Source organism: Eleutherodactylus coqui, chromosome 4, assembly GCF_035609145.1.
Source record: "Eleutherodactylus coqui strain aEleCoq1 chromosome 4, aEleCoq1.hap1, whole genome shotgun sequence".
Taxonomy (NCBI): Eukaryota; Metazoa; Chordata; class Amphibia; order Anura; family Eleutherodactylidae; genus Eleutherodactylus; species Eleutherodactylus coqui.
The window spans coordinates 271,900,242-271,912,517 of record NC_089840.1 but is presented as its reverse complement, the minus strand read 5'-3'; the positions used below and the strand labels follow the sequence as shown (position 1 = coordinate 271,912,517).

The 12,276-nt window shown below is 44.0% G+C and overlaps 1 gene segment (V, D, J or C); it reads left to right on the top strand.

The window, feature by feature from the left end:
* The first annotated feature begins 3,767 nt into the window (after window positions 1–3,767).
* LOC136626697 (T cell receptor beta variable 19-like) lies at window positions 3,768–8,861 on the top strand. The segment is given in 3 exon segments: window positions 3,768–3,816; window positions 4,878–5,241; window positions 8,813–8,861. Coding segments are annotated over 3 exon segments (462 nt in total).
* The last annotated feature ends 3,415 nt before the right edge of the window (window positions 8,862–12,276 follow it).

The following is a 12,276-nucleotide window of genomic DNA, read 5'->3' as shown; positions in this document are numbered from 1 at the left end:
ATTTTCTGGTAGATGCAACCATAAGCTAAAGCATCAGAGGAAGAACAGAAACAAGGGAGAGCAATGGGCAGTGGGGAGGGGGGAAGGGTGGGGGTGGGGGTGGGGGGTGGAGAAGTGAAACAAGTCATATGTGCCACAACACATGCAGGGTTTCACATTTTCCCCTTCTTGACTGATACAGAATAAATGTGCAGCCGGAGATACAATGGCAGATATCAGAGAGCCACAGCGGAGCTGCAGACGGTTACACTGGGAGGAGACAGGAAATATTATACAATCCTCTAACTAACAAGTTAAAGAGCAAAGTCTTATAACAAAAGGCGAAGTCACGCTCCGAGGTCGGGGGCGGGGGGGAGGTCTGGTCACATTTAAAAATTTTTTTTTGCCCACAACTACAGTAATTACTAAATAATACATAATATCTATAACAATACCAAGAACATGATAATGTACAGAATCCTGATCCTGCTGGCTCTGACTGTGAGGCCAGGTGAGCCGATGTATGGATGTGATGCCGTCTGCAGTGTCTGCGGATTATTGTATCTGTTTATGGTTGTGTTGCTGTTATTATTATTTGTTACTATTTGTGTTAATATTTTTGTTTCATTTCTTCTTTTTGTTACTATTTTATGATTGTTTTGTTTCTTATTTTGATGTTATTTACTATTTTTATTGATACTTTGTATTTTATTCGTTATCTCATTATTATCACTATTTGATTGTTTTGTATTCCATGTTTTGTTGCTATAGTTGTTATTATATCATTATAAGCCATAACTCTGGTTTTGACTGATGAGGAACATATAAGACTTCTCTTTCCCCTCTTTTGAATGTTTCTTCAATAGATAGCCTGTGGTAACGCCGGCCGCAGGGAGAACGGCTGCTGGAGCGGCTTTTAACTTTTGGAGAAACTAAATCAGAGATGCAAAGTTTTGCTGACAAGGAAGATTAAGATATTTGGATTTTGGTGCAGGTTTTTCTGTGATGGAATTTTCCGTTCTGCGTGGAAGCACCCTTTCATCGCCAGTTGTTGTCCGCAGCTGAGAGCTAGGACTCTTGACCCGGGGGGCAGAAAGGGTTCTAAATGGACCTTACCCTCCATGAATACCCCTTTCCAGCTATCGGATGTCACCTACTATTCTATAATCTACTAGTCATTGTGTTGCTGTTTTTCAGTATATGAGGAATTGCGCAATAAACATATTTTATGATTTTCTGCAGGTTCATCCCAAGGGTTCCAGATATCCAGAGCCCAAAACTGTTAATAAGGAGGACCGGAGAACTTGTAGAACTTCACTGTCAGCATAATGACAACACCTACTTTCCTATGTATTGGTACCAACAGAAGCCGCAGCAAGGCCTGAAGCTCATGGTCTATTCACCCAGTGCCAGTGCTGATGCCAGTGCTGGTGCCAGTGCCGGTAGTATGGAAACGGATTTCAGCACTTGGTCTTTTAAGAGAACTGAAACCACTTCCTCTAACCTGAGTCTGCCTCGGTCTACAGCCCAGCACTCCGCTGTGTACTTCTGTGCAGCCAGCAAACACAGTCACATAAGTCAATGCAGGCGCGAACATAATACATGCAGTGTGCATTCCAGATTGTGCCCATAGGAGGCGCCATGTCATTATAGAATCACATGTGAAAGTCTAGTAATATCTCAGATGGTGAGCGGTTCAGATACAGAACATGATGGGATGCAAGTTTTGTTCTTGGTCATACAAATCCAACTAAATGTTGACGGAGAACAGATCTGCATCACAATTTGTACCAATAGGGCAGATTTTGCTGAAGTTTTTGGTGTGAACCCCATTAAAATCCGCTAAATGTGAATGTACCCTAAGGGCACATCCGTATGGTGGATTCTACTGCTGAACTTTCCTGTATCTGCCTGGAGGAACGCGGCAGAAATCCGTGACTGCTCTGCCATGGATACAGACGCGGGTTTACCCTGTTAATGGGCTAAAAATAAAGCACACACAGTGTCAGTGTAATCATGAGCCGTATAATTAGCTTCATGCTGCCACTCAACAAAACCCACTTAGCAAAGGCTGGCTTTATCAATAGTAACGCTATATACGTGGCTAATAATACCGCCTGACCATGATAACATATTACCACCACATAGGGATTAATACCAACTGACTGGCACTGAGTAAAAAACACTACAACGATCAATATTACCAATAATAACATTATATAAGAGCCAGATAATACCCCCAGACTATGACCACATAATACCCCCAGACTGTGACCACATAATACCCCCAGACTGGGACCACATAATACCCCCAGACTGGGACCACATAATACCCCCAGACTGGGACCACATAATACCCCCAGACTGGGACCACATAATACCCCCAGACTGTGACCAGATAATACACCCAGACTGTGACCACATAATACCCCCAGACTGTTAGCACATAATACTCCCAGACTGTGACCACATAATACCACCAGACTGTGACCACATAATACCCCCAGACTGTGACCACATAATACCCCCAGACTGTGACCACATAATACCCCCAGACTGGGACCACATAATATCCCCAGACTGTGACCACATAATACCCCCAAACTATGACCACATAATACCCCTAGACTGTGGCCACATAATACCCCCAGACTGGGACCACATAATACCACCAGACTATGACCACATAATACCACCAGACTGTGACCACATAATACCCCCAGACTGTGACCACATAATACCCCCAGACTGCGACCACATAATACCCCCAGACTGCGACCACATAATACCCCCTGACTGTGACCACATAATACACCTAGACTGTGACCACATAATACCCCCAGACCACATAATACCCCTAGACTGTGACCACATAATACCCCCAGACTGTGACCACATAATACCACCAATTCTACTGATAAAAAGACTATACCAGGACCAATTTTACCCCCCCCCCCATACAGTGACAATATAACAGTATATACTAGATCTACACCAGGCACCATGCAAACTGTAAAAAAATGATTAAAGTAGTATTATATATAATGATCACGGGTGATATCTCCACTGGAGTCATTCACTTTCCCTTTTCCTTCACCTGGCCCAGACCGACATGATGACTTCTCTCGGTCATAACTAGTCTTTGCAGAATTTGACACACAGACATCTTTAACTTTAACTCTTCAATTTTCCAGTGACCTTTGGTTCACAAACTTAACAAATACAGCACCAGAACCAAGCTCTGCCCCCAGCTCACACCGTTCAGGTCACAAGTAGCTAAGGTCGGCCATGCATGTATACAGTGTCCATCACTCTATAGGGCCATAAATAACCCAAAACCAGAAACATTCTGACCCACAACAGGATTTTGTGGAAGATACAACTATAACCTAAAGCATCAGAGGAAGGACACAAACAAGGGAAAGCAATGGATTGTGGAGGAAAGAGCTTAAACAAGTCATGCGTACCATAACACACGGAGGGTTTCACATTTCCCCCCTCAAATCTTTCACCTTCTTGACTGATACAGAATAAATCTACAGCTGGAGATACAATGGCAGATACCAGAGAGCCACAGCGGAGCTGCAGACGGTTACACTGGGAGGAGACAGGAAATATTATACAATCCTCTAACTAACAAGTTAAAGAGCAAAGTCTTATAACAAAAGGCGAAGTCACGCTCCGAGGTCGGGGGGCGGGGGGGAGGTCTGGTCACATTTTAAAATTTTTTTTGCACACAACTACAGTAATTACTAAATTATATATAATATCTATAAAATACCAAGAACATGATAATGTACAGAATCCTGATCCTGCTGGCTCTGACCGTGAGGCCAGGTGAGCCGATGTATGGATGTGATGCCGTCTGCAGTGTCTGCGGATTATTGTATCTGTTTATGGTTTGGTTGCTGTTATTCTTTATTTGTTACTATGTAGATCATTCTATGTTTTATATTTGTTATTATATGTACCATTTTATAGTTGTTTTGTATCTTATTTCAATGGTATTTATTTTTATTAACCCTTTGTATTTTATTTGTTATCACATTATTATCACTATTTGATTGTTTTGTATTCCATGTTTTGTTGCTACAGTTCTTATTATATCATTACACACCATAAAGCTGGTTTTGACTGATGAGGAACATATAAGATTTCTCTTTCCCCTCTTTTGAATGTTTCTTCTGAAGATCGTCTAGTAACGCCGGCCGCAGGGAGAACGGCTGCTGGAGCGGCTTTAACTTTTGGAGAAACTAAATTGGAGATGCAAAGTTTTCCTGACAAGGAAGATTAAGGATTTTTGCTGCAGATTTGACAGATTTGCACAAATCCTGCACCAAATCTGTGTCATCTCAGTGTCCTATTCATATGAATGAGAATACGCAGCGTACTCTCCATGATATTGATATTTGGCGCATGCGGATTTGAAATCCACTTGTGGGAAAACAGAGAAGTGATACATCCCTTCTCAACACAGTCGGGAGATCCGCATGTGGCATTGCCCATGTAAGCGGCCTTAGTCCAAGATCTGTATGTCTAATGTGGATTTGCTGCGGAATCGCTGTGGATTTGGCAAGAATGAAATCCACAGCAATTCTGTTGCAAAATCACACAAAAATCCACACAGTAGACAGTTGGATTTTGGTGCAGATTCTTCTGTGGTTGAATTTTGCATTCTGCGTGGTAGCACCCTTTCATCCCCAGTTGTTGTCCGCAGCTGAGAGCTAAGACTCTTAACCTGATGTGGTAGGAGCGGTCCTGACCGGACCTTACCCTCCATCAACACCCCTTTTCAGCTATCGGATGCCACCTACCATTCTATAATCTACTATTAATAATGTTGCTGTTTTTCAATATATGGGAAATACACAATAAACTTATTTTATGATTTTCTGCAGGTTCATCCCAAAGGTTCCGGATATCCCAGAGCCCAAAACTGTTAATAAGGAGGACCGGAGAACTTGTAGAACTTCACTGTCAGCATAATGACAACACCTACTTTCCTATGTATTGGTACCAACAGAAGCCACAGCAAGGCCTGAAGCTCATGGTCTACTCACCCAGTGCCAGTGCCAATGCCAGTGCTGGTGCTGATGCCAGTGCTGGTGCCAGTGCCGGTAGTATGGAAACAGATTTCAGCACTTGGTCTCTCAAGAGAACTGAAACCACTTCCTCTAACCTGAGTCTGCCTCAGTCTACAGCCCAGCACTCCGCTGTGTACTTCTGTGCAGCCAGCAAACACAGTCACATAAGTCAATGCAGGTGCGAACATAATACATGCAGTGTGCATTCCAGATTGTGCCCATAGGAGGCGCCATGTCATTATAGAATCACATGTGAAAGTCTAGTAATATCTCAGATGGTGCGCGGTCCAGATACAGAACATGATGGGATGCAAGTTTGGTTCTTGGTCATACAAAGCAAACTAAATGATAACAGAGAACATATAATACTACTTCATGAATTGGAGTATCGCTCCTTAACCCTTTAGTGCACCGTGATGTAACTGCAGTGTTTGAGCACTCCTTACTGTACAGTTACATCACTGTGACTTTGCAAGCACCGCAGTTGTGTCAGTGGATCGCTTGTGGGGACACGAGCGGTGAATGTCAGCAGCACTCCGGCTGTAATGGCTGAGATCAAAGGAAATCTCCAAACTTGGCTTTTTAATCTTTTTGATGCCGTCAGTGGACTAAAGTCTCAGGGCTGTTCACACAACTTGGGCCCCTCATGTCCATAGAAAACCCAATGTGGGTGTGAAAATACCCCAAGGGCATCTTCAGATGGATGAATTTGCGCGCGTATTTGCATGTGCAAAATCTGTGCGGAAACCCATTAATTCCAGTACTTCATTTTGCGAGTGCAAGAAATGCGCACACAGACAAAAACGAGCTGCTCTATCTTTTGTGTGCATTTGTGCACCAAAAATGCTTATAGAAGTCTATGGGAGGGGCGCATATGCTCATTCAATGCTCAAAATCTGCTATATGTCAATGTACCCTAAGGGCACCTTCACATGGTGGATTCTGCTGCAGAACTTTTCTGAATCTGGCTGGAGAAATACAGCAGAAATCCGTGACTGCTCTGCCATGAATCTGCATGTGGATTTAGTCCTGTTAACCCTTTGCAATCCAATTTTGGATTCAGGGTTTCCTAGGGGGCTTTCTCTTTCTGCCATTATACAATGGTGCTGCCTGCTGGCTAGAGCCAGTACTGCAGTATGTGACATGCCGAAGAGGTAATTGTGTGGGTCCTGGGGGGCGGTCATTATCACTGCTGGGGGACCGCTGGGGGGGGGGGCATTATCACTGCTGGGGAACCGCTGGGGGGGGCATTATCACTGCTGGGGCGGATCGCTGGGGGGGCATTATTACTGCTGGGGAGGGCATTATTATTGCTGGGGGCTGTCACTATTATTACTGCTGGGGGGGGGGGGAGTCACTATTATTACTGCTAGGGGGTGTCACTATTATTACTGCTGGGGGCCGCTGGGGAGTGTCACTATTATTACTGCTTGGGGTGGTGTAATTATTATTACTGCTGGGGAACTGTCACTATTATTACTGCTGGGGGGGTGTCACTTTTATTACTGCTGGGGGGTGTCACTATTATTACTACTGGGGGCCGCTGGGGGGGTGTCACTATTATTATTGCTGAGGGGTGTCACTATTATTGCTGCTAGGGGTCCGCTCTGGGGGTATCACTAATATTACTACTGGGGGGCCGCTCTGGAGGGTGTCACTAATATTACTGCTGGGGGGCTGCTCTGGAGGGTGTCACTAATATTACTGCTGGGGGGCCGCTCTGGAGGGTGTCACTAATATTACTGCTGGGGGGCTGCTCTGGAGGGTGTCACTAATATTACTGCTGGGGGGCCGCTCCGGGGGGTGTCACTAATATTACTGCTGGGGGGCTGCTCTGGAGGGTGTCACTAATATTACTGCTGGGGGGCCGCTCTGGGGGGTGTCACTAATATACTGGGGGCCGCTGTGGGATGTCACTATTATTGCTGGAGGGGTCACTATTACCGCTGTGCGGTGTCACTATTACCGCTGTGCGGTGTCACTATTACCGCTGGGGTATGTTTACATGTGGTGGAAATGGACAGGGCTGTTTCAAAATAGACCGGGTGCAGATTCTGACTGCTTTTTGGATGCGGAAATGCTGCAGAATTTTCCACAGAAATTTCCACTGAGAACATTCTGCAGTATTTCCGCATCCAAAAAGCAGTCAGAATCTGCACCCGGTCTATTTTGAAGTGGCATGGTCTTTTTTAGAACAACAGGGGTAAAATCTTACATCGTGATAAGCCCCGCCCCTAACGTGTTGGCACTTTGCGGTAAATAATTGGGTTTTGGGTTGCAGTTTGGGCACTTAGACTCTCAAAGGTTCACCATCACTGACCTAGAGCATCAGAGGAAGGACAGAAACAAGGGAAAGCAATGGGCAGTGGGGGGAGAAACAAGTCATATGTGCCATAACACATGGCGGGTTTCACATTTTCCCCCTCAAACCTTTCACCTTCTTGACTGATACAAAATAAATCTGCAGCTGGAGATACAATGGCAGATACCAGAGAGCCACAGCGGAGCTGCAGACGGTTACACTGGGAGGAGACAGGAAATATTATACAATCCTCTAACTAACAAGTTAAAGAGCAAAGTCTTATAACAAAAGGCGAAGTCACGCTCCGAGGTCGGGGGCGGGGGGGAGGATTGTCACATTTTTAATTTTTTTTTTGCCCACAACTACAATAATTACTAAATTATATATAATATCTATAAAATACCGAGAACATGATAATGTACAGAATCCTGATCCTGCTGGCTCTGACTGTGAGGCCAGGTGAGCCGATGTATGGATGTGATGCCGTCTGCAGTGTCTGCGGATTATTGTATCTGTTTATGGTTGTGTTGCTGTTATTCTTTATTTGTTACTATTTGTTTCACTCTGTTTTATATTTGTTATTATATGGACCATGTTATTGTTGTTTTGTATCTTATTTCAATGGTATTTATTTTTATTAACCCTTTGTATTATATTCGTTATCTCATTATTATCACTATTTGATTGTTTTGTTGCTACAGTTCTTATTATATCATTATAAGCCATAACGCTGGTTTTGACTGATGAGGAACATACAAGATTTCTTTTTCCCCTCTTTTGAATATTTCTTCTGAGGATTGTCTGTAGTAACGCCGGCCGCAGGGAGAACGACTGCCAGAACAGCTTAAACTTTAGAAGAAACTAAATTGGAGATGCAAAGTTTCCTGACAATGAGGATTAAGGATGTTTGCAGCCGATCTGACATGGAATTTGCGCACCAAGTCTGTCATCTCGTTATCCTCTTCATTCGAATGAGAATACCCGCCGTATCCTGCATGATATTGATATTTGGTGTGTGAATGTAAAACCCACTGGTGGGAAAAAGGGAGGTGAGATGGGCCAACCTGACATGGAATCATCTGAGGAATCCGCATGTGGCTTTACCCATTTGAGAGTCCTAAGTCTAAGATCTGCAAGTCTAACATGGCTTTGCTGTGGCTTTCCTCAGAATTAAATTCATGGATCCATGAACTTTGGTGCAGGTTTTCTGTGGTAGTATTTTCTGTTCCCCGTGGAAGCACCCTCGCATCGCCAGTTGTTGTTCATAGCTAGAAGCTAAGACTTTTGACCCGGGGGGCAGAAGGGTCCTAATTGGACCTTCCCTTCCATGAACACCCCTTTACAGCTATCGGATGCCACCTACCATTCTATAATCTACTAGTCATTGTGTTGCTGCTTTTCAATATATGGGAAATACACAATAAACATATTTTATGATTTTCTGCAGGTTCATCCCAAGGATTCCAGATATCCCAGAGCCCAAAACTGTTAATTAGGAGGACCAGAGAACTTGTAGAACTTCACTGTCAGCATAATGACAACACCTACCATGTTATGAGTTGGTACCAACAGAAGCCACAGCAAGGCCTGAAGCTCATGGTCTACTCACCCAGTGCCGATGCCGGCGTCGATAATATGGAAACGGGATTCAACACTTGGTCTTTCAAGAGAACTGAAACCAATTCCTCTAACCTGAGTCTGCCTCAGTCTACAGCCCAGCACTCCGCTGTGTACTTCTGTGCAGCCAGCAAACACAGTCACATAAGTCAATGCAGGTGCGAACATAATACATGCAGAGTGCATTCCAGATTGTGCCCATAGGAGGCGCCATGTCATTATAGAATCACATGTGAAAGTCTAGTAATATCTCAGATGGTGCGTGGTCCAGATGCAGAACATGATGGGATACAAGTTTGGTTCTTGGTCATACAAAGCCAACTAAATGATAACAGAGAACATATAATACTACTTCATGAATTGGAGTATCGCTCCTTAACCCTTTAGTGCACCATGATGTTACTGCAGTGTTTGAGCACTCCATGCTGTACAGTTACATCATTGTGACTTTGCAAGCACCGCAGTTGTGTCAGTGGATCACCTGAGGGGACAAGAGCGGTGAATGTCAGCAGCACTCCGGCTGTAATGGCTGAGATCAAAGGAAATCTCCAAACCTAGGTTTTTAACTCCTTAGTAGAGATGAAAGAGCATACTCACTAAGGGCAATCGCATGATCAAGTATTGCCCTTAGCGAGTACCTGCCTGCTCGGGAACAAAGATTCGGCTGCCGGCGGGGGAGAGCGGGGAGGAACGGAGGGGAGATCTCTCTCTCTCCCCCCACTCCCCCCTGCTCACTGCCGAAACTCACCTGTCACCCGTGCCGGCAGCCGAACCTTTGCTCCCGAGCGGGGAGATACTCACTAATGACAATGCTCGCTCATCTCTACTCCTTAGATGTCATCAGTAGTGGATTAAGGGGACCAACATCCTGGGGTTGTTCACACAACTTGGGCCCCCCCATGTTTGCCGCAAACCCATTGTGTTTCTGAAAATACCTTCATAATGCCAATATGATCGTCCCTAAGATTTGATGTTTATTTTAATGTTGATCCGCAGCAGAATCTGCACCAATGTTGCAGATTTGTAAGCAGTTTTTGGTGCGGAACCACACCAAGATCCACTATATGTGGATGAACCCCAGGGGCATGTTCACACGGTGGATTCTGCGGCGAAAACGTCTGCGCTGAATTTACCTGGAGAAACACAGCAAAATGTTGTGCCTGCTCTGCCATAAGTCTGCATGTGGATTTAGAACCTGCACACAGTATCGCTGTAATCATTACCACCCCGTATTATTAGCGCCAAACTATCACTATGCCAAGACCAACAATACCAATAGTAACATTGCATTAGGCTTAAATAATCCTGCCACACTATGATCACATATTACCAATAATAACATTATACGGGAGCCAGATAATACCCGATGACTGTGACCACAAAATATCTCCATAGTGTTACTGAAAAAACAATATACATAGACCAATATTACCCCCGATACAGTGATAATATAGCAGTGCATACTACATCTACACAGGCACCCTGCAGACCGTATAAATGATGACTGTACCATTCTATCCAGTGATCATATGTGACATCTCCTCTGGAGTCATTCATTTTCCTTTTTTTTTCACCCGACCCAGACCGTCATGATGACTTCTCCCAGTCATAACTTGTCTCTGCAAAACTTGACACACAGACATCTTTAACTTCTCAATTTTCCATGGACCTGGCTTCAATTTTTAAACTTCTGCATAATCTCCCCATCCATAGTGCCCCAGATAGTAGTAATGCCACAAAGTAATAGTATCCACTTTTTGTGTTCCCTGTAAGCTCCACATAGTAAGTGCCACTTTTCATGTCCTACTCACAGTAAGAGTGCCACCACTCAATACTAATGTTTCCCTTATGCCCTCACTCAGTAATGCCCAAAATAGGCCTGCACTCAGTAGTAAGGCTCCACATAGGCTCCCACTCAGTAATAATGCATTGTATAGACCTCCACTCGGTAATGCCGCTCACAGGCCCCAACTCGGTAATAATGCTCCATATAGGTCCCCACTCAATAATGCTGCTCACAGGCACCCAATCATTGATAATGCCCCATATAAGCCATTGGATGTCATGATCATTACTTATCCCACCCTCTAAGGCTAGAATCACATCACAATTTACTGCTATGCTCAGCAGATGCTCTGGGAAAAATTCCTATGAGGATCTAGTTGGTCTTTTTTCAATATCATATGGAAGCAAAGAAAGGTGAAAAACAAGGAAGGAAGAGGAAGATAGAAATGGCGGAAGTAATACTTTTTATGTCAAAGGGAAGTAGTTATTAGTTAATTATTATTATTATTATGGTTGCATAATTCAGGGAACAAAAGAGGAAGAGAGGAAGGCAAATAAGGAAGAAAAGGAGAATCAAAGGAAGGAAGGCAAAGAAAGAAGAGAGCGGAGGATGGAGGGAGGAGGAAAGGAGAGAGAAGGTAAGCAGGGACGCAAGAAAGACAGGAAGGGAGGGGAGGAAGGAGAGAGGAAAGGAAATAAAAAAAGACAGGAAGGAAGGAAGGAAGGAAGGAAGGAGGGAAAGAAAGAAAGAGAAAGAAAGAAAGAAAGAAAGAAAGAAAGAAAGAAAGAAAGAGAAAGAAAGAAAGAAAAAGAAAGAAAGAAAGAAGACAAGGAATGACAGAGAGAAAAGCAGGGAAGAAAGAAGTGAGGAAAGGAAATAAAAAAGTTGGGAAGGAAAGTAGGAAGCAAGAAAGGAAGGCAGCAGTGGAAAGGAAGGAGGGAAGGAAATAAAGATAGCAATGTAGGATAGAAAGAAGGAAGGGAAGCAGGGATGGAGGCATGGAAGCAAGGTGGGACGAGGGAGAGAAATAAAAAAAAATAAGTGAAGAAAGAGAAAGAAGAAGGAAAGAAGGAAGGAAGAAAGAGCAACCTTAGTCCTTGTTCATCTGATGGATTTCACGGTGGGTTTGACCTTGAATGCGCACAGAATCAGCACCGATTCCATGTGGATTTAACATCAAGTTTGTAGCAAATTCAGCATTAAAAAGCTTGAAATGATAGCAGGTAAAAAAGAAGCGCCATAACACTCCATAACACTCCATAACACTCCATAACACTCCATGACATGTGCGGATGTGTTGCAGCTAATGTGCAAATCCACGGCAGAATCAGGTCTTAATGTGCTTAGAACAGCTAGAAATGGGGGCTCCTTGTTAAAAAAAAAATCGCGGGGGCTACCATGGCATCATAACCCCTGTATGAGGATTCATTCACATGGCAGAGCCGCGTACACAGAGCCTGAACATAACGTGGCATGAGGGTTCTCTGCAGTCCAAGCTGTATTACAGA